At 40.7% G+C, this 21547-nt stretch overlaps 1 protein-coding gene across 2 annotated transcripts; it reads left to right on the top strand.

Moving 5' to 3' along the window:
* Positions 1-1702: 1702 nt before the first annotated feature.
* AQP4 (aquaporin 4) lies at positions 1703-15058 on the top strand. 2 transcript variants are annotated; one of them, XM_077900329.1, is made up of 5 exons: positions 1703-1854; positions 5181-5595; positions 6487-6651; positions 6934-7014; positions 10676-15058. In XM_077900329.1, exons 1-5 carry the CDS (start codon positions 1823-1825, stop codon positions 10952-10954), a joined length of 972 nt encoding a protein of 323 aa, XP_077756455.1. In that variant the 5' UTR covers positions 1703-1822; the 3' UTR covers positions 10955-15058. The 2 variants fall into 2 exon arrangements, with proteins under 2 accessions (XP_077756455.1, XP_077756456.1); XM_077900330.1 differs by lacking the exon at positions 1703-1854 and adding an exon at positions 2218-2370.
* The last annotated feature ends 6489 nt before the right edge of the window (positions 15059-21547 follow it).

Genomic DNA, 21547 nt, shown 5'->3' with positions numbered 1-21547 from the left:
TTGAAGCTGCTTTCTTCCATCTTTATCCTGCACACATCACCCCAGACAATTCTATTGGAAACTCTGTCCTGAGTCCAAAGAAAAGTCAAGCAAGCAGCTAATTATAGGGCAAGGTTGAAAGTGTTTCAGGAGAATCGATAATACTTCCTCAAACATAAAAAAGACAATAATTAATACCTAATAAGAAAAACTACCGCCAGTAGGTGAAGGGTTAATCCTTGGTCAATTGTAAACCACTCTGCCCAGAGTACTAATAAGTGTGCCAATTGGTGCCAATTCGGGTGGCCCTTCCCTTGGTGGGAATAGCCATCCCTTAGGAACTGTCAACATATGCTACCAGGGTAGTGATCAGCCAGCCAGAAGAAAGAGAAAGAGTCTGAGAAACCCTGGTAACCAAGTTTTGCTGGCACTTTGTAAAATGGTGACGGGAACTTGCCAAGGCCAGAGAGTGAATGCTAATGAGCCTAGGGCAACCTGCAAAGAGAGGACCTGAAAAATGTCCTCTCAACAACCAGCAGCCCTGAGGGAGCACCACTCATTGTGGGTTCCTGTGGAAAAGATCAGAGGTTTCTTTCGCAAGGAAGGACCTCAGCACTGCTGGAAGGACTCATCCTTCCTTGGGTTCATAGACCTCACGGTACCTTCTGACTCAACGGTCTTGGGGTCAGAGCAATCAGCACATCTGTCTAGAAAATCAACGTTTTCAAATTTTTAAAAACTTTTTGTGATTCATTTGTTTAAATCACACTCTAAAATCTGAGTGGTAAACAGCTTTAAGAATCCACACCAAAAGGTTTGAGTGTTCTTTGTAGATTCACATAAATGCCCTCTTCCCCCATCTCCTCAGAATTTATTCCTACCTTCAGGGAGCGCATTTTACGAAGGCCAAACCCTCTGATAGACAACCATTAGTGTGCAACCACATTCTTAAAGATGTAAATTTAATCTTCGTTATTTGAGAATGCTTGAGACAATAATAAAATTGTCACACTCAAAATTTTAAGTCCTCTTTCTAATAGCTTTTCAGCCATTCCCAAATCTCACGTCTCTAAACAAGGTAAGAAAGCAAAAAATTGTAATTGTGATGCATTCATTCCACACTGGGCCCACAAATGATGTACTCAATCTTGTCCCTAGGTTTGCAGATATTAAATTTACCTACGATTTCCAAAAATTTTGTCCCCACCCAACCTCCACATTTTTAGATTTGCTACTTCTTACTCAATAATTGTCACTAATGTAACAGTCAGTGGAGCACCCCGGAGTAGTCTTATTTGCTATTTTTCATATTTTCCTATTATTCAAATCAGTGCTGCCCAGGCTACAAATGGACTTACCCATTGTACTTAAAATGCCACTTCTCAGGTCAAAAACTTCAAATAGAACCCACTGAATATTCAGCCTCCCAAAAGCAAATGCACTACAGCCCAGATCTCAATTTATCTCAACTGCTGGATAACACAGATCTGCTTTCTCATGGGTGCCCAATTTCAACCCCAACACATAACCGAACAAGACAGACTCTCAGCAATTCTTTGTGGTGGGAAGAATTCAAATAAAATGTGAGGAAATCCTCATTTTCAAAGATTACCAGCTAAAGAAATACAATGTAAGCAAACATTTTGTGTTCCTGAAATGCCCTGTGTCTACCATGATCAGGTGGAGAAAAGTTATTTCAAGTTCAAATAGAACTTGACGATTGCCACATGGTGCAGAGTCTTTCCACCCCTTCACTCCAAAAACCCAATCAGACAAGTGGCCGTAATCTGACTCCCAGAGCTTGGGGGCAGGCAATGAGAGCTGCACTCTGGCCGGGGAAGGCATGAGTGGCAGACCCGCAGCAAGGCAGTGGGGGTAAGTCCTTCTTTGCCCTCAGGGGACAAAGAACGGGGCCAAAAGATGAAATTTTGACTCCTTTGTTATAGATAGATGTGCCGTCTCAGATAGAATCTAGAAGGAAACTAGAGGGTAGGTAGGTGATTCTCTTAGATCTGGGTCCTGGGCATATTCATAAGAGAAGCATAGAGAAAGTAGCAGGAAAAGAAGGATGCTTTGTTGCCAAATCCTCCAAATATTGGAGACCTGCACCTGCACAGGGAAATTACCCTACGGAGGTGAATCTATCTGCAGTATTTTTCATCAGAAAAATTACTCACCCGGAGGTTCAGCTGCCCAGAAGTGGATCAGGCTATGTGTTCAGCTAGAAAGTAATGTGGCCGGTTCAGTACAACCCGGGCACATCAACAAACCCCCTTTGTTCTGGGGCGAAAGAAGCAAAACAAATAGTGTTGATCCGTTTTCAGCGAGTGTGAACGCATAAGGGAACACTGCCGATAATAACAGGAGCTATGACAGCCTGTGCCTGCCCAGGTGAGCACTTGTAAGACCAGGGGTATGTATGTGCTGCCTGGGAACTTTGGGGTTCGCAGCTAACTGAGGCTGTTCAGCTCTGCCCTGGACGGAGATTAGATTCTGTAGGCTTTCCAAAAAAGCTAAATGCACTGTTACGGAGCATATTTCTCTATTTGGGGTTTTGGGGGGTTGTTTGATTGGTTGTTTTTTATGATGATGATGTTGTTGTTTTAATTCCTCTGGCTGATGAAAATTTGAAGTTGAAAGAGCAACTGAGTTTCTTAAATTAGGTCTCTGGAGAAGCATGTGCGAATAGGCAGGGAGATAGAACTTGGGGGACTGGGAAAAGTGAGGGAGACCTGTATGGCCAGGAGGCGGCCTTTTGCCAGGGCCCCGCCTCTCCTGGTGATCTGTGCTGCTGAAAAGGAACCTGAGGCTTCCTGCCCACCAGCCTCCTTCCCTTCCTGCTTTGTCCTTTTTCTTTTTCCCACAGCCCCCAGCCACAGACCACCAGCACCTCTGGTAGCCCCTTCGCCCTGCCGTCTGCAGGTGGAGGCCGGGCGCTGCTGGTGAGCGTGAAAGCCCCCTTCCTAACTTCTTTTCCAATCTGTGAGTTCTTTGAGTTTCGCCCCCTTTGGGACATTCTTAGTATCTCTCCCAGGGCATCCTCCCTGCCCCATTCCAAGTGCTGTTTTGTCTCTTTATTTTCTCTTCCTCTGGGGAATATGATGTCATCGTCAGCCCAGCTGGGCTTTCTTGTAATTACATGATTCACTTGGAGGAGTTCACGAGCAGAAGACACCTAGGTCAGGGCTGGCTGTCCCCCTTCTGGAGCCACCCCAGATTGGGCAGAAAGTGGGTTTCTCCTGCCAACTGTGAAGCAAAGTCCCTTATCAAAGCAGAGGCTGTCTTGAGATCCTAAAGGTCAAGGGAGCATTCCCCTAGCCCTTTTTGGCACAGCATTTCCCCACTGCTCATGCAGAACCCAGGCTCCTGAGAACAGCAAGGCGTGGGGGTGGGGGTGGGGGTGGGGTGGGGGTGGGGGTTCTCTTCCTTATATACCAAGGGGAAAGCTATAAAAACTCTAATCTGTTCAAATACCCTTTTCATAGTCCTCTGGTGATCAGAGCCTCTCCACAGCTCTTCGCTCTCACGACTGTAAAACAGGCAAAGGAGAGGGGCAAGTGCCTGGAATAATCGAGTAACTAGAGTAATTGCCCTCCATGTCGGGAATTCTAGCCACTTCTTGCCCAAACGAGCAGCTGGCATTAAATTCCTCGAGCCGCATCCCTTCTCAGCTCCAAAGATCCTCAGACAATAAGAGGAAAACAGACCAGACTGGAGGAAGCAAGTGCCTCCTCGCAATGGCTGTCTTGCTGCCCCCCACCCCCTGCGCTTCCCAACACACACGTACAAGGTCCCCCGGAAGAGGCGCGCCCGCCGTCTTTCTGGGCCCCGCGGGAGGAGGAGGAGGCCGCCAAGAAGACGCTGGAGAACAGCGCGGAGGCTTCTGCTCCCAGGACCACCGTCCCCCTGGGCGGGGTGCCTGGGGCGCGACACCCGCCTCCAGGATCCCTTTGGGGAGGCGTGTCTGAGGGGTAGCTTCGCGGGTGGAGGGCGGGAGAGGTACACGAAGGGGCTGCCCCCCAGCCCTGCAAAAGCCTGACGGAGGCCAGGATGCAGCTTTGCCCCGCCCGGCAGTCGCGGATGCCTGGGACTCGGGCGGGGGCGGGGCCTGGGCGGGGGCGGGGCGGGGCCTGGGCGTGGAGGGGGCGGGGCCTGGGCGTGGAGGGGGCGGGGCCTGGGCGTGGATGGGGCGGGGCCTGGGAGGGGGCGGGGCCGGCGCTGCGAGGCTGCTGTTTGCCCACCTGGCACCCGCCCCGGAGGCTGACACCGCCGAGCGCCGCGCGTCCAGGTCCGCAGGAGAGAAGGAGGGAGTGTCCCTGTCCAGGCCCCGCCGGTTGCCACCACCCCTGCCGGTCACCCTGAGCTCCCCTCCCCCGAACGACTTTACCTGCTCCAAAGACGGCCTTCAGGGCTTCAGCGTTCCTGGGCTCCTCCTCGCTGGCCTCCCGCCTAAATCCGCAGTCTCTGCTGGGGGAGAGGAGAATCACGCCCCACAAACCCATTTGCAGAATGCCCAGAATGCGAATTTTGGAGCATCGAAGTGCAAAACTGCAAAAGATCTCCCTATTTTTTTAAATTGCTTTACGTTCAAAATATAAATGGCATGTTAAAAGTACATGGAAACTTAAAAACTAAAAAAGAGAAAAGAGAAAGAAAGAAAGAAAGAAAGAAAGAAAGAAAGAAAGAAAGAAAGAAAGAAAACAAACTTAAAAACTTGCTCTGAGGGGATTAACTTAGAGCAGCCCGGGTGGCTCAGCTGTTGCCGCCTTCGGCCCAGGGCCTGACCCTGGAGACCTGGGATCTGAGTCTCACGTCCCGCTCCCTGCATGGAGCCTGCTTCTCCCTCTGCCTGTGTCTCTGCCTCTCTCTCTCTCTCTCTCTGTCTCTGTGTCTCTCATTAATAAATAAAATCTTTAGGGAAAAAAAAAAGAAACTCGATTTAGACATTTTTCTTTCTAGGGGCAAATCAATGCAACTGGATGATCTTCAAATATTTAATAAAAGGAGGCTAGCATCACCATTTGACCATTAAGGAGACAATTAATTAATTAAGAAGGTTTTCTGGAAGCAATCTTTCTTGATATCCAAATAACCTTCGAGGGGGCCCTTCCCCACAGTCGGGCTAGGCTACAGGCCTGGAGTCTTCACCCAAATTCTTGAACCCTGCTTTGGTAGACTGACACAATTTGTTTTCATTTCAGCAAGTGTGGACCTTTGTGTAAGAGAGAGAGCATCATGGTGGCCTTCCGGGGGGTCTGGACTCAAGCTTTCTGGAAGGCAGTCACAGCAGAATTTCTGGCTATGCTCATCTTTGTGCTCCTCAGCCTCGGATCCACCATCAACTGGGGTGGAACGGAAAAGCCACTACCTGTCGACATGGTTCTCATCTCTCTTTGCTTTGGACTCAGCATTGCGACCATGGTGCAGTGCTTTGGCCACATCAGCGGCGGCCACATCAACCCTGCTGTGACGGTGGCCATGGTGTGCACCAGGAAGATTAGCATCGCCAAGTCTGTCTTCTACGTCGCAGCACAGTGCCTGGGAGCCATCATTGGAGCTGGGATTCTCTACCTCGTCACACCTCCCAGTGTGGTGGGGGGCTTGGGGGTCACCACGGTAGCATCTTTAGCTCTTATTTTCAAACTGGGACTCCAGGCTTCTTGCAGACTCTGCTAAGTAATACCCCGGTGGCCTGAGAGACTTTCCTAAAATTGCTAATTTCTTCCCAAAGAATTTCTGATGATTCTTGATAGGGGTGACAACTGATCCCAGCAACATTGAATGTATCCATATATAATCATTGTTTGCTATCGAGTGACTTGAATATTATTAAGTCTTGGTGGCACAAAAATTGTGTTCCTTTTTGCTCTTGCTCTTATCCCAATGACTATACTAGACTATATATTTAGCTTAAGGCATTTTTATTGCAACTATTTGTTAGCTCACTAGCAGAAGAAACAATTTTGTTTCTTGTCATGTTCATGAGAATTAAAATGATCTATACCTAGGATTACACTTAAAAAAATAAATTGGCATTTGATCCTACTTTTGTTCTTAACTGATTTGGAATATCCGTTGTTAGCTCAGCACCAGGATAGATTTAAAAACTACACACAGTTTAAATTTTAATTGAAATATATATTAATTAATTTAAACCTAATTAAAGGATTTAATCATTGCCTTATAAAATTACAAGACTCTCCAGAAACTCCTTTGTAAGTTAAATGCAGCATTGGCACATTTTGCTTCCTTTGTAGAAAAGGACATTCAGCACAAATTCCCGCTTGGTCATTGTAGGAGTAATTAATTATCTGTGATGGCCCAAAATGAGTGGAAATTTATTCCTCCTTTTTTGGATGCAGGGGGAGTGTCTCACTTGTGGGTGGAACAGATGACTCCAATTAGCCATTGTCTTTTCCAGCGATGAAATATGCTTTTCACAATGATATGTTATCACAGAAAATGCACTTGTGCTTCAATTCAGATGGAGCATTTTTCTCTTTTTAGGTTCATGGAAATCTTACCGCTGGTCACGGTCTCCTGGTGGAGTTGATAATCACATTTCAGTTGGTGTTTACTATTTTTGCCAGCTGTGACTCCAAACGGACTGATGTCACTGGTTCAGTAGCTTTAGCAATTGGATTTTCTGTTGCGATTGGACATTTATTTGCAGTAAGTTTGCAAGTCCATTTAAATAATTGATTCATTTCATTTATCCTCACCCTAGAGCTGGCCTAAAGATGTGTTTTACAGCTGTAGTTCTTTAGTATCTAGCCACATCTGTCCATTTTAGGTGATTATTTTGCTAACTTTATGATGAGCATCTTGATATGGCTGCTAACATCTTGACCGTTCCTCTAACTGACTTGGCAAATGGTAGCAAATTGCAGTGAATGCTTCCTGCTACTAGTCCTGTTCCAGCAATGTCTGAGGTTGTTTTCTTTTTCCCTACAGATCAATTACACTGGTGCCAGCATGAACCCCGCCAGATCCTTTGGACCTGCAGTTATCATGGGAAATTGGGAAAACCACTGGGTAACCATTATGTTGACAGTTTCTGTCCTCTTACAGTTGAGGACAATTACCCATGAAGCTCTTTCTCTTTCTTTCCTCGAGAGGTGTCTTACTTCCTCCCAACCTTGACTCCCCACTTTACTACACCTTTCATAAAGACCAAGGAGAGACTAGCACAAATCTACTTTAAAATGTCTCATCTTATATCTGTTTGGGGCCTTTAGTAATAGTCTTTCTTTTTTAATAAGCACTGCTCTGGGCACTATATCTGATAGACTGCTGCAGAATATATTTTACATGGAGGTTGTCTGTGTGGACCAAGTGATAATCAGGGTGATACGGTGAATATGGTGTTTAAATAATTGAAAGTAAAGCCTTCCTGGCCATAACAAAATATATACAAAAAAAAAACTAAAAGAAAAAGAAGAAAGAAATGCTTACAAGCACTGCCCATAGCAAAAATATTTATCTTTTTTTGTTTACAAAAGCATGAACCCAATTAATAGTATGTAAGTTGGAAGCATTTGAACTGCAGATGGAGAGGAATAAATGGTACAGATGTTTATGCTGTTATCACCATAGCCAGAGCTGGAAACATAAGTGACTTTCAGAAGAGGCACACTTTCCAGTCTCATGGCTAACCTCCTTATTAATGTGGTGGCAGTGCTTCCAGAGAGTAGTGATATCCATTTTTAAATATTGCTATCAATTTTATTTCAATTGTTTCTTACAACAAAGGAATTTAAATCCCTTAAATGAATAATGTGACAGTTTTAAAGCCACTCATATACTAACTTATAATAACCAATGAAAATATGAGACTTATGTAAGCCAGCCTCAAGTAGGGCTACCTCTTATTATCATTTACATGCTGTGAATGCTATTTTACAGCTTTTATTTTTAATTCATGAATATAACAACATGTCACTTATGTTTTAATCTCATTCACACACTGGTTATTGACCCAGTTACATCCACTCAGCCATAGTGTACATTACAAATGAGGACAGATTATAAGAATACTATAGACATTCACTGCTAAGAAAAGAGTATTGAGTCTTTAAAAGTAATTTCTATCATTAAAAAATGAGACTCAGTGTTCAAAAGCAAGATTTTAGACTGAGCCATGAAAAGAATGTCAATATATAGCATCCACGAGATTGGTCATTTTGCCACTGATATATCCATTTATATCTCAACACATTTGACACATTAACAGGAATGGAAATTTTTAATGGGCAGTACATAGTTGCTTATGGTAAAAGTAGAACTGTAAGTTCAACTTTATTAAATTCAAACTACTTTTGTAATCAAAATTTAGAAAACTAACAATTTTTTAATTTTAGTTATGAGGAATTTAAAATGTGAATGAAAATATACGTTTTTATTAATTACCTACTAGTTGCAGTAGGCTAGCTAGAATTTGATTAGTAGGAAATTTTTTAGCTTGTGGACTGAATTAAATTCCCCTTCTTGGCTGTTTTATAACAAACTTAACAAACTTAATCTTATTGAACACAAATGTCCATTCTGTAGTAATGGTTGCATAGATTTTAAAACTAATTTACAACATATTTGCAGATGGAGATTGATAGACTAGAATAATATCTAAATATTAATGGTGAATTTTCTAAGTATGACATTATTTTAATTTTCATCTTCATAATCTCTATCTGTATTTTTAGCAATTAAAACTATTTACTTTTACAAATTTTGAGAGTCATTTTAAAGTACATAATGACTTTGTTTTGGAAGAGCAAAAAGATTTGATCTTTTTGGGGAGCGTGTAGCCAGATGTCTTCTTCGTATGTGTTTTAGGAATGCATTATAATTACTTAGCAGTCCCTTGTCTCCCTTTTGGGAGTTTTACCATGGGGAATAGAATCTATCTAATGAGCTCTTATCAAAGGAACAGAATGCAAAGACATTTAGAGGAGGGCTCTCGTTTCTCCTTTGAAAGGGCATGGAGAAGGTCAACTCCACACAGTTTCTTTCCATTCAAGATAAGGAGCTTGGTTCTTGCAGCCACTCTACAAGTAGTTTCCATGTTAAGTATATGTGCTCAGCTACAGTTCAAATTTTGAATTTTCTTTAGACTTTGCAATGAAGATGCTATGTGAAATTAATTTCCCGAGAGTGTCTTAAGCCAGAAGCATGCCTCGTATTTTTTTTCAAATGAGAAAAGTGAAGTATCGTGGAAAGCAGTGTAGTAGTTCAAAAGGGAGGTTTGAAATCACACAGACCTGAAATCCCAGTTCAGGCACTTGCTAAGCATGACGTCTTAAGCAAGCTTCTTACTGTCTCAGGGTGTCAGTTTTCTCACCCTTAAAATAAGAATAAGAATCATATCTACCTCAAAGGTTGCTGTTGGAATTATGTGAGTTAATACAAGTCTAAGTACAGCTGGCTCAATAAGCAAGGTTTCTGTTGTTCCACTGAATCTAATATTCTGCTGCATATATATGCTCCAAGCAAGTGTTGAAGTTTCCTGAAACTGAAGATTTAGTTTATTCTAGACACAATAACAATATGATAAGAAGCTTCCATTTGTTGAATTAAAAATCCTATGGAGTTGCTAATCCTCAACTAACCATCATTTCATAAACTCAGTACTGGTTTATTTTCCACCAAGTGACCATGGTTAGAACTGTTAGGATGAAAGTGCTCTGCCAGAAGAGTAATGAACAAACCATGACATTTTCAATTAAATCAAATAGCCAGGTTTTAAGGAAGAAAAGCATATAACATACAGAAAATGACTGATGACCAGCCTACTCGCATACAATTTTAAATGGTCTAGGAAACATGGAATGAGCTGACCACTATGAAATTAGAACTAATAAATACTTCTCAAGTATTATTTCAACTTAATTTTTACAACCCATGAGATATGTGTTACTATAATCCCCACTTTGCAGATGAGGAAATTAAGGTTTAAGAAGTTAAGTAACTGGGGCGCCTGGGTGGCTCAGTTGGTTAAGTGTCTGCCTTCAGCTCAGGTCATGATCCCAGGAGTCCTGGGATGGAGTCCCCCATCAGGCTTCCTGCTCAGTGGGGAGTCTGCTTGTCCTTCTGCCCACCGCACCCCTGCGCTCGTACTCTCTCTCTCTCAAATGAATAAATAAAATATTAAAAAATAATAATAAAAGAAGTTAAGTAACTGATTTAAGAACTCACCAAATTGCTCAGTGGTGGAGCTAGGATTCCATTTTTCGTGCTCTGCTGAATAACTAAGGCTCAACTGAAAAAAATCTGTATGTTGATCGCGATTATGTAGAAAACCAACATAAGATGGTGATATTGAGAAAATAAGATAAGTGGTCTCCAGAAAATTTTTTCCTATTTTAGTTGAAGAATTCTCAGAGTGCACTTAATGTGCAGTACCATCAACGAGGAGCTCACTTGACTTTAAGGATTACCAGAAAATGGAAAGAAAATAATTAATGGAAGCAAGAAAAGAGGAAATTGTCTTTCCCTGTTTTCTGTTCAAATGTTATTTAGCAATTTACGGATCTCTGACATGCATATGGTATATGTTCTTTTATTCTTTTCAATCCTGCTATCTTCTGCACAACACATTTGCTCTCTTAATGTAAACCAGCTAAGCTCTATATTCATGAATTGGTCAAAGGAATAGTTCTCCTCCACTTTCACTCTATAATTCTCCCATCTTTTCCCCCAGATATATTGGGTTGGACCGATCATAGGAGCTGTCCTCGCTGGTGGCCTTTACGAGTATGTCTTCTGTCCAGATGTTGAACTCAAACGTCGTTTGAAAGAAGCCTTCAGCAAAGCTACCCAGCAAACAAAGCGGAGCTACATGGAAGTGGAGGACAACAGGAGTCAGGTGGAGACTGAGGACTTGATCCTAAAACCTGGAGTGGTGCATGTGATTGACATTGACCGGGGCGAGGAGAAGAAGGGGAAGGACCCATCAGGCGAGGTGTTGTCATCGGTATGACTAGAAGGTGGCACTGAAAACAGACAGGAGCCCTCAGAACTGTCCTCAGATTTCCTTCCACCCATTAAGGAAACAGATTTGTTATAAATTAGACACGTGCAGGGTTGTTTTTTCATGTCTTATTATTCAGTCTAGACAAGAACTATTTCTTTGTTCTACCAGGGAGGAATGGAAGAAACCTATTTTGAATTCCAAATCTAAAAAAGAAGTCTTCTTAAAGTGTCCCCAAAGCAAATAGGAATCTAGTTCATTGTCACCATTTATGAATAATCGATTTAAAAATGTGTATCAGGATTTGGTTAAGTCTTGCCTGACAGAACTTAATAGACATACCTATCTGCTTATTCCTCCTCGGCCAGGACTCTGGGATTGCCATTTCTCATTTTATTTATTCCACTGAGTCAAGTTTTTCAATGGCAAGGGACAGTATGTCCCAGAGTCATGCACATTCAAGAGAGAACTATAACCAGCTCTTTTATGGGCAGTCCCTTATTATAAACTACCTCGGCAAGAGAATATTGACAAGGGTCAATATTGTGAACGGTTTCCATTTATATTTCAAATACCCAACTTTCAACCGGAACTCCAATTCATAATATTCCTTCCTCTTCCTCAGTGCCCAAGGTATTGTGGACCTAAAGCCCAGAAATTTGAAGAATGTTCAGAAACCCTGTATATTTATTGGTTCCATCTAATAAAACAGCCAAATCCTAAGAAACACACATTATGACAAAACAGGACAAACAGTCTCATAAGGTCTTACTGGAATGGAAGAAAAATTACCATTATAAAAAATCATAGGGAAAGAAGAAATCTATATTCTGGAATCAAACCATTGATCTGTTTTCAGTGCACATCCTCAAATACACCCCATGAGGTTAACAGTCTAAGCTTTTAACCACTTAACCATTTTGCTTATATTTGTAATTTATTGGCAAAACTGGGGGGGTGTTTGTTTGTGACTTGGTTATCTATATTTAAAACATTAGCTGAGATTACTTTTTGACAAGAACATGACTAGCCGAATCCTCACTATTTGTTATGAAGCTCTGCTCACTCTGGAAGGTGTAAAGTGGCCCTGTCCAGTCCCCATGTCTGCTGCTCTCTCACTTCTCATGAGATTTGTTGATAATCTTCAGTGTAACGTATGATGATACTTTAGTGAATTAAAATGCATGAGAGACAAGGAAGGCCATGGTTACAGGGTAAAAGGGTGAGGACATCAGAACACTCTGAATTCAATGCTGATTGGATAACCAATCTTTGATTTGCAGAGATAATCTACACAGTAGCCCAACGCAGCTTTTAAGTACTTTCATTACTGACTCATTTATTTGTCAAGATATTTTGCACTTCCTGTACTGCTGTGCCTTAGGTTGGTAGAATGGTCTCTGGAAACCAGTCTCTATCATATTAACCATCTAGGCTAGACTTTATCTTAGACAAGGAGCTGCAAATGTCAATTTGACTGAACAAAAGCTGGTAGTGAAGCAAAAACCCATCACTGCAAAGAACGGCTTGAAAATAAGCTGATAATCAAGGGCTTTCTTCTCCCATGCATGGTTTCAACTGTGTGCCACTTTTTAGTGTTAGTGGTAGGTGTGTGTCTGTGGCAGTGAGATAATGGACCACTGTTAAACCTGATTCTCTTCGGTGCTAGGAAAGTGACGCGCACGGTTCCCAGGGAGTCATCACACCAGGGCAGCGCCTGGGAGTGTCACTGATGGTTTTTATGGCAGATTGCTAAATCCCAGGCCCCTTGCTCAGATGTGTGGTGAGCCACATTCTCCACCAGTGAGACCCATCATTTCCTGTTTGGGGCAGCATCTATAGGAAGTAGGGTGAGATTCTAATGATGGTTTATGTCTGTGTTTTCAAACATTTGCACAATATACCACTAAAGGCTTAACATGGGGGCGGGGGGGGGGGGCGTCAGCCTAAAAAATAATGCTATCAACCAGCAGCAAACAAGTCAGCTCAAATGTTAGGTTAACGAGGAAAAGTTAAACAGATTTTTCAAATACACTTACAATTTACTGGCTTACAATCTCTTTTATTTAGCCATGTGGTTTACTTCTTACACGCTCACTTTCATACTCACTTTGAGTTAAAATATTTAATATGTTAATGCTTAAAAAAAGGCATGAATTATGTTTTTATAATTTGTTTTCCAGCAACTAGGAGAGTGCCTGACACTTAGTAGGTATGTGTTAGTTACTAAAAATATGAATTTCATTTAGGATTTAAGAATGTAAATAATTTCCTTTTTAATCTTGATTTTGCTCAGTGTTTAATAAAAGCTTGACTTCAAGGACTACTAAGGGAAGGCAATATAAATGTAAAAACCATAAAATATATTTTTGCATTCTACTATTTTAGAAGCATGAAGTGAATGAAAGCTTTAGCACTTTTTTCCCCTGCATATGAGACAACATATTTTGTATTTCACTCAAGGCTCTGCCAGTAAAAAGTAATGAAATTGTACCTTTCTAATGACATCTATGCAGCAGGGGTCTATTGCCTTGTGGATGGCACCAAATTATCCAAGTGTATTAGGAGACGAGGGCTTTTTCCTTTAATCCCTTCTTATTAATGAAGTGCATCGTGCTGCTCCCAGGAGAGTGCTGCTGACAGATATACAGAAAAGAGATCAGAGAGAAAAAAATGGAAGGACATAAATGAATTATACCCAGCCAGGAAGCAATGCCAACCATCTCTTCCCTATGGAAAAATACAAGCACCCCAAAACTTAAGATGGTCCCTACAAAGAAAATGTATATAGTTTGTCAAAAGAAGTGCAAAGAGTAAGAGTCATTTTTAGGTTTGGGGGCTTTCTTAAACTTTGGGGGACCAGAATTTGAATATATTTTTTCATTGTTGCAGTTGGCATTTTTTTCAGAGTCCTAAACTTTTACACTGGAAGGAAATATTTTCTGGTACCCAAATTGTTGCCTAAATGTAAGAGCCCTACACTTTGTTTCTACCATTTAATGCTTTTCATAAATTCTTACCCTTTCTGACTCTTCTAATGCAGTTAATAGGTACTAGCTGTCGCTCAGTCTCGAAAATGTTACAAAGAGATTAGAAATATTCGAATAACATATATATTGGCATTAAACTATCTGATTATTAGAGGTCTGATTCCAAATAGGACAAAATATTCTTCTTAGGGCAAGAAGCCAGGCAACTTACTTACTGGTTTAAATTCAATAAAGAGCAGAAAAATTCTAAAATCGAATAGCAAATTCAAACACTAAAATTAATCCTGGTGAGGCCCTTTGTTGCAGCATGTTGCTACTATCCCCACGTGTCATGAACGTTTGACAAATTGCCTTAGTGACAGTAGGAGCTCAAAAAAAGAGCCTTATCAGACAATATAAGCCTGATATAACTTCTCATTATAAGCCCTATAGAATGTGCAAATGCAGAATATCTTATACCTGAAAGTAATTTTGCCTTTCTTAATATGTTTATGGCACCAAAATTATTAGGAAGATGTGACTACTATCTGGAAAGTGTAATGAACTAAACTCACTTTCTTTACCACCAATTTTGTGTGTTTGCATTGGTAGGGTAATACTTTATAGATCACCCCAAAATAACAGTTAACTTTTGAAATTCATAGTTCTCTGAAAAACATAGAAGACATTTAATTCAGTGCTCAAAACCTGGGGCCACTCACTCTTGCAAATGACCATATCCTATGAAAGCAGTTATAGTGTTACCCATGCATGGTAAAATCCAAGAGCTAAAAAATACACCTAATTTATATAACCCATGAGAATATATTTTTAGATTCTCTTCAGGATTAATTAAATAAACAGGCAGTTTATGAAAATATAATTGTTTATCACTTTTATGACCCAAATCACAATTGTAATTCATGATAAACTGGTGAGAATAAACTGAACATATGGTCATATTCACAATTATTTATTAACTGAAATGTTACTCCAACATCAGAGCTAATGTTGAGATTTAAACTGTAATGTCTAATATTTGGAATAATCTATTAAGTATCAGCATTGTGGTTGATTTCCATGAATTATGTTGTATCTCATATTACTAAATCTGTGCAAATAAACTTTTACTGTTTAAAAGGTAGGCATTGCATTTGATAATGTTTGAAAATTCATTCACAGTTTTTCCAAGTTAGATCTTAAGAGCATCCTTTAGAATGACCCAAAGACTTAGCTATTTGAGTATAATGAACACCAAATGAAACGGTGGTGGGATCTATATAATGAAAGGCATGTTTCGAAAGGCTGCAAAGTATACACTATAGTGGGCCCTGATGTACACAGTGAAAATTGTGTTTAGTGGGCTTACTTCTAAATGTTCACCTCCATGCAGAATAGGCCATTGAAGATCAGCTGTCATTCCAGGGAGTCTAAAAGTGAAGACCTTAACAACTGTGACTCAGATGAGGCTGGTATTGCTAAATCCATCCTCAGGGCATTTGGCAGATTCTAGCAACCCAGATGGATAATGTAGACACCATAAGTACTGGGACACTCCCTTGGGTTCTTAGTTCGAGGGGCTCCTCAATTTTGAGAGGTCATAGGCTCCCTAGGGGAGAATTAAGGATCATCATTTTTGTAGTGTGTAGTGTGTACATCGGATGAGTAGTGAATGGTGCCTTCAGAACCCAATGGATATGTACCTCTCTTACAGCATGTGTCAGGATTCGCCAATATAGCAATAGTAGTATTTCACATTGTAGTGAAATAGTTTGCATAGGTATCTGTCTCCCCTACTAGGTTCTAAACTCCTTAAGGACTAAGATGGTATTTCATTTATTCCGTATCCCGCCCCCCTCTTCCTCAGCATTGAGCACCAAGGCTTGACATCTTGCTCAATATGTGCTCATTGCATGAATGAATAAAGAACTTAAGGAATACTTCACAATCATTAGGAAATACTACAAAGCACAATACCTCAATCCAGTTGGTTTTTGCTATTGTGTAGATGTGTACTAAATATGTGAATTCTTATAGTTCCATTTAGGAGACTGAAATTAGCTCAAACCAAACATTAAAGAAAAATCAAAGAAAACATGCACAGAAAGTATAAAACACTAATTGGATTTCTAAAATTTATACCTAATGAGTAGGCAACAAGACATGTTTTCATTGCTATATTTATACAATGGCCAGATGTTAGATGAAATTTAGCTCAATGAGTATTTCAGCAAGAAAAGTATTTTAACAAGCATGGGAAGCTAGAGATATAAATGTCAGCCTGATTTTAGATAATTATCCTGCTTGGAAAATGTCCAAAACAATATGTCACCTGAATAACTCTTACTATTTTTTTTTTCATTTTTCTACCTCTTCATTCCTCAGGTTTAAGGAGACATTGAGAACTCTAGAAAGCTGAGTTGAGTTTACCCTATACATAGAAACCTCTGAGAAACCATGGCACTGATTTTTGAAAGCTTTATGCATAGCATAGTTATAGCACATGGCTAGTATTCAGTAAAAGCATTGGTGGATGGATGGATGGATGGATGGATGGATGGATGGAGTGAATGGATGAGTAAATGCAAGAAACACTCCAATCTGGAGATATGAAGTTCATCTGTGAACAGATGGCAATCATAGCCTGTATTCCTTCTTCCCTTATGAACCATGGCCATGGGTCAGAAAGGTAGAGGAGAAATGCATGGATTAGAATAATTTTCAACTATGAGTACATATATGGGGCTTTATAATTTCTAAATCTTACTCTCAATCACTTAATCTTTATTAAACGGGGTAACCATTATCATCATTTTCATTTCCAAAGATGACAAAAACCAAGTGTCAATGAGATTTAGTAAATTACCCAAGATTATACCCAAGAGTAAAGTAAAAACTAAGGGCACCTAGATGGCTCAGTCTGTTGAACATCCAACTCTTGATTTTTGCCTCAGGTCATGATCTCAGAGTCGTGGGATAGAGCCCTGCATTGGCTCTGTGCTGAGTGTGGAGCCTGCTTGCGATTCCGGCTTTCCTTCTCCCTCTGCCCCTCCCCACTCATGCTCAGTAGAGCAAAAATTGGATCTCACATTCCAGTTAATCCCATTTCCCTAAATTATTTCCCTAAATCACACAAAATTCTTCCATTTCTCCCATTAATCTCTCAGTTTAATTTCCCATCACCCATGTTTCTTTAAATGGCAAGAAATATATTCTATCCATGCTAGAAGAAATCCTTCTGTACAACGCCAACAAAGGGCAGTATATTAAGTACTACAGACCTGGAGTATCGCAGACCTTAGAAAAGAGTGTTGGGGCATCTGGCTGGCTTAGTCAGTGGAACATGTGACCCTTGAGCTCAGGGCTGTGAGTTTGTACCCCACATTGGGTGTAGAGATTACTTAAAATCTTGGGGAAAGAAATAAAAGAAAGAAAAAGAAAATGGGGAAAAAAAGAAAATGGGGATACTTGGGATAATTTCAGACTTTTTTCATTGAAAAAGAAGGAAAAAGAATATGGGGATACTTTGGATAATTTCAGACTTTTTTTTTCATTGATATTTTTCCTTTTTTAAAAAAAAAAGATTTATTTATTTATTTATTTATTTATTTATTTATTTATTTATTTATTTGACAGAGGGAGAGAGAACACAAGCAGAGGGAGCAGCAGGCAGAGGGAGAGGGAGAAGCAGATTCCCCACTGAGCAGGGAGCCCAATGCAGAGGCTCGATGCCAGGACCCTAGGATCATGACCTGAGCCAAAGGCAGATGCTTAATCCACTGAACCACCCAGGCACCCCTGATATTTTTCCTTTTGAAAATATTATAAAGATCACTATTTGAGGTATTTTTCACTTTGTCCAGGAAAGAGAATCAGAGATTAATTGTGAAGTCACTGATAAGGTCTTCTACATTTCAATAATAATAACAATAATAGCTTTTTCAGTGATTGTACACTTACTGTGCACCAGACATGCACTTCACACTTGTGTATGTATTCCTCATAGAAACCTTATGAAGAAGGTATTGCCATTATCCCCATTTTACTGGTGAAGAAACAGGTCTAAGGAATGCAAGTAGCTTGTTCAAAGCCGAATAGTTACAAAGTGGTAAATGTGGGATTTGAACCCTGGCAGTCTGTCTAGACTATTCTGAGCACTGCCCTGTGTTGTATCTTCCCTGTGGTACTGTAGGCTTCCAATTACTCCAACATTCATATCTGCTTTTTCCAAGCCTTTGACTTTTCATATCCAATAGAGATTGCAGTGTGTTTAAACTTCTCATTTGTTCCCGACCTCACCTCTCATTATCATTTTGACCACCTTTGAAGCAATTATGTAAATATTCAAGTACAAATGCTACAAAGATAAATCGGCTAAATTTACAAAATGTTCTTGAAAGGGACTTCGAAGGACCAAGAAAACTCTTTCTTTACTGAGCAGGGCTTATGACAGACATCCCTTACACAATATACCTTCCACTATTTAGCTTCAATTTCCTGGCTATTAAAATAATAAAATAAAATAAATTGTAATAAGGGAATCAATAAAATGGTGTTTGGAAATAGTCTGAGATTACCCTAGATCAGACTATAAGGTTTATATTTTGGGGTTTTCTGTTGTTTTTGTTTTTTAAGATTTTATTTATTTATTCACCAGAGACAGAGAGAGAAGCAGAGACACAGGCAGAGGGAAAAGCAGGCTCCCTGCCAGGAGCCCGATGCGGGACTCGATCCCGAGACCCTGAGATCATGCCCTGAGCTGAAGGCAGACGCTCAACCACTGAGCCACCCAGGAGTCCCATGTTTACAGTTTTGGTTCTTCTGTGTGTTTTGTTTTTATTTTAGTCAGGGGGTGGGGGGCAGGGGGTGGTGTAGGCAGAGATAGAGAAAAACCCTGAGATCATGACCTGAGCCGAAATCAAGAGTCAGACACTTAACCGACTGAGCCACCAGGCACCCTTACAGGCTGCATTTTTTTTAAAATAAGATAAAATAAAAGTTATTTTGAGCGGGCTAAGTTGTAACATCGTTACAACGGCAACAGCTTTGGGAAGTAATTGAATAGAATAACCGCGGCCAGTACTTTCCCTTTCCTGCAAAGACAGAGGAGAAAGATTTTCGTGCACAAAACAGAACTGAACACACACCGCGCACCTCCGTGTTTGCAGAAGACAGGATTGCAGGTTGAGTCCCTAAATATTTTGACTCAGACTCTCAGAAGACAACAGTCTTTTGGAATATAATGATGTATACCCAGCGACTATGAGAAACCATTTGATTCAATTTCAGGCTCCCATAGGGGAAAGAGGAAAAACAGGGCAGAGGGAGGGAGCGTGGGCAGGAATCCCACAGTCACAGCCAAGTAAGGGTGGGGGGGCCTGCTAGTACTCCTGCCCACCCCCCGCCCAGCACAGAAGTTGCTAGCATAGCAGTTGCCCCTTGCGCAGAAAGTCCCTGTGCTAAGTCAGCACATTCCTGGCATCCTATATTGAATCAGTGCCCCAAAGAGAACTGGACTATGCTTTGTCCTCCATAGACTTGAGCCCCCATCTCAATTTTAATTGTCAAATGTCAGGCCAAAGGGAAACAGGCTCCTCCCATGGAATAAAAGTGCATCTTGATTTTCAGCAAGGAACGCAGGATGAAAGCAGGATCTCCCCATTTCCCTCAAGAAATCTAGCCTCCAAAATGTATTTCTTTGAAAACGGAAACTTAGAAGCCTAAATCTCAGCACATGGCTTCTAGAAATGATTCACCACATTAACCTACTCCAGGATTTCAATGTCAAAACTTATCACAAAGGATGTAAGCTTTATCTTGTTGTTTTAAAAGCCAATCTCATGGAAGCAGTTGCAGAAACAAGGAAGAATGACAGCAGCTGAGATTTCTCTGGTGACCCGCAGTAAGAAAGAGTGGAGAAAAACTGATACAGATTATTCAGCCCTGTGGTGTTGGTACATTGTGGTTAAATCATTCATATTCTTTGAACTCTAATAAAAAATTCTCATCAAACAATGATGACATTTTCATCTCATCAAAATTTAATCACAAGAGTATTGTAATTCTGATTTTCTTCACCTCGGTTCAAATTGAAAGTAATTGTCAGACGTCATTTTAATTCTAACCATTACATCCCTTCTTACATGTTCCCCCTCACATTATCATGGCCCATTTTGTTCTCTAAGAAGCATGTCATTTTTTTTCTATTATTCAAGCAGTTAAAAAGAACTTTGTCACCTACTTACAAATAGTACACTTAAGGCTCATTTTAAAAAGCATTTGAGATAACAAATTAACATGAATGGAAAATGTTTCCTTGAAACACTGAGAGACACAAGGGGTAATAAATTCTGACTACAGAATTGTTTGATGTTGGAAAAATACTTAATTGCCTGAATTCTTGAGCTTTTCAAAAACTAATTTTTTTTTTTTCCTTAGCAACCCTCCGAACGACGGGCTTAAAATGCACAAAAGCAGAGAGGTAAATATAAGCTTGCTGAATTTTCTTCCATTGACACTTTGGAAAAATAACTCTGCTTCACCCCAGTTGAGACAGAGAGGCGGCTCCCTCCTGGAAGCAGCAAAGGAGTCCTGCTGGCTACATCCAGGTATATATGGAAATCTAGCAACAAAACCCAAGAGGACTGTAAGATTTGGGATACCAGGTGTGTTGTATTTTCTGTTTCCCATAAGAAACATGTATCACTGTCAGAATCAGGAAGGGAAAAAAATGAATGACATATTTAGAAAGACATAAGGGGGTCTGACTGGAATGTATGGGTCAGAGGGCCGTACAGAAGATACATAATGTGGAGCTTATGGGAATCATTCTCATAGCTGCATCTATGTCAAAGAGCAGAAAGGTCCAACCAAGGCAAGGATTCTACACTCAAATTCTTATGGGGTAAGCAGGCCAGCAATGGGATGGAGTCCAGAAGGCCTTTGGGGAGACTGGGGCCAATTGGGACAAACTCAGCTCAGCAGATTTTTGTCATCTGGCAACTTGGGTCCCATATGTTCTGATCGTCTAATATTTTAGACAAACTTAATATTTCAAATTATGCATATGAAGTCTCAAAATCTGAAATGTTGGCCAATGTGTTGGGGTTTTTTTGTTTTGTTTTGTTTTGTTTTTACTATAGAGACAAAGAACATAAGATTGGACCAGGCTCAAGTATCACTAATTTGAGACTCTTACTCTAAGGCCTCTTGGACATCTTTATTTATATTCCTCACACACCTCAAACTGAATGTGTCCCAAACTGAACTAATTGTCTCTTTTTCTCCTAGTCTGTCTCTCCTCTTATATGTCCGAACCACAGAGTGTCTAGACCAGAACCTGTCAGCCACATGTTCATTCCCCATCATTTGCCAAATTGAAGATCTCATTCCTCCTTGCCTCCATCCTTACTGCTTCTACCTTGGTTCAGGTCAAGGCAATAGTCACCTAAATCATTGCACTACCCTCCAAACCCAGTGGTTCTCAACCAGGGGTAACTTTGTCCCCCAGATGATAACTAGCAGTGTCTGTAGACATTTTGGTTGTTAGAGCTGGAGGTAAACTTCTGGCATCCAGTGGGAAGATGCCAGGGATACTTCAAAACATCCTACAATGCATAAGATAGGCCTCTAC

Source organism: Canis aureus, chromosome 6, assembly GCF_053574225.1.
Source record: "Canis aureus isolate CA01 chromosome 6, VMU_Caureus_v.1.0, whole genome shotgun sequence".
Classification (NCBI taxonomy): Eukaryota; Metazoa; Chordata; class Mammalia; order Carnivora; family Canidae; genus Canis; species Canis aureus.
This window is presented reverse-complemented; position numbering and strand designations above follow the sequence as displayed.

Coding starts and splice junctions, on each gene's coding strand:
- AQP4 (XM_077900329.1), top strand. CDS start 1,823: ATGAGTGGCAGACCCGCAGCAAGGCAGTGGGG. Junction 1,855..5,180: donor CCCGCAGCAAGGCAGTGGGG/GTAAGTCCTTCT, acceptor TTTTCATTTCAG/CAAGTGTGGACCTTTGTGTA. Junction 5,596..6,486: donor GGGGCTTGGGGGTCACCACG/GTAGCATCTTTA, acceptor TTCTCTTTTTAG/GTTCATGGAAATCTTACCGC.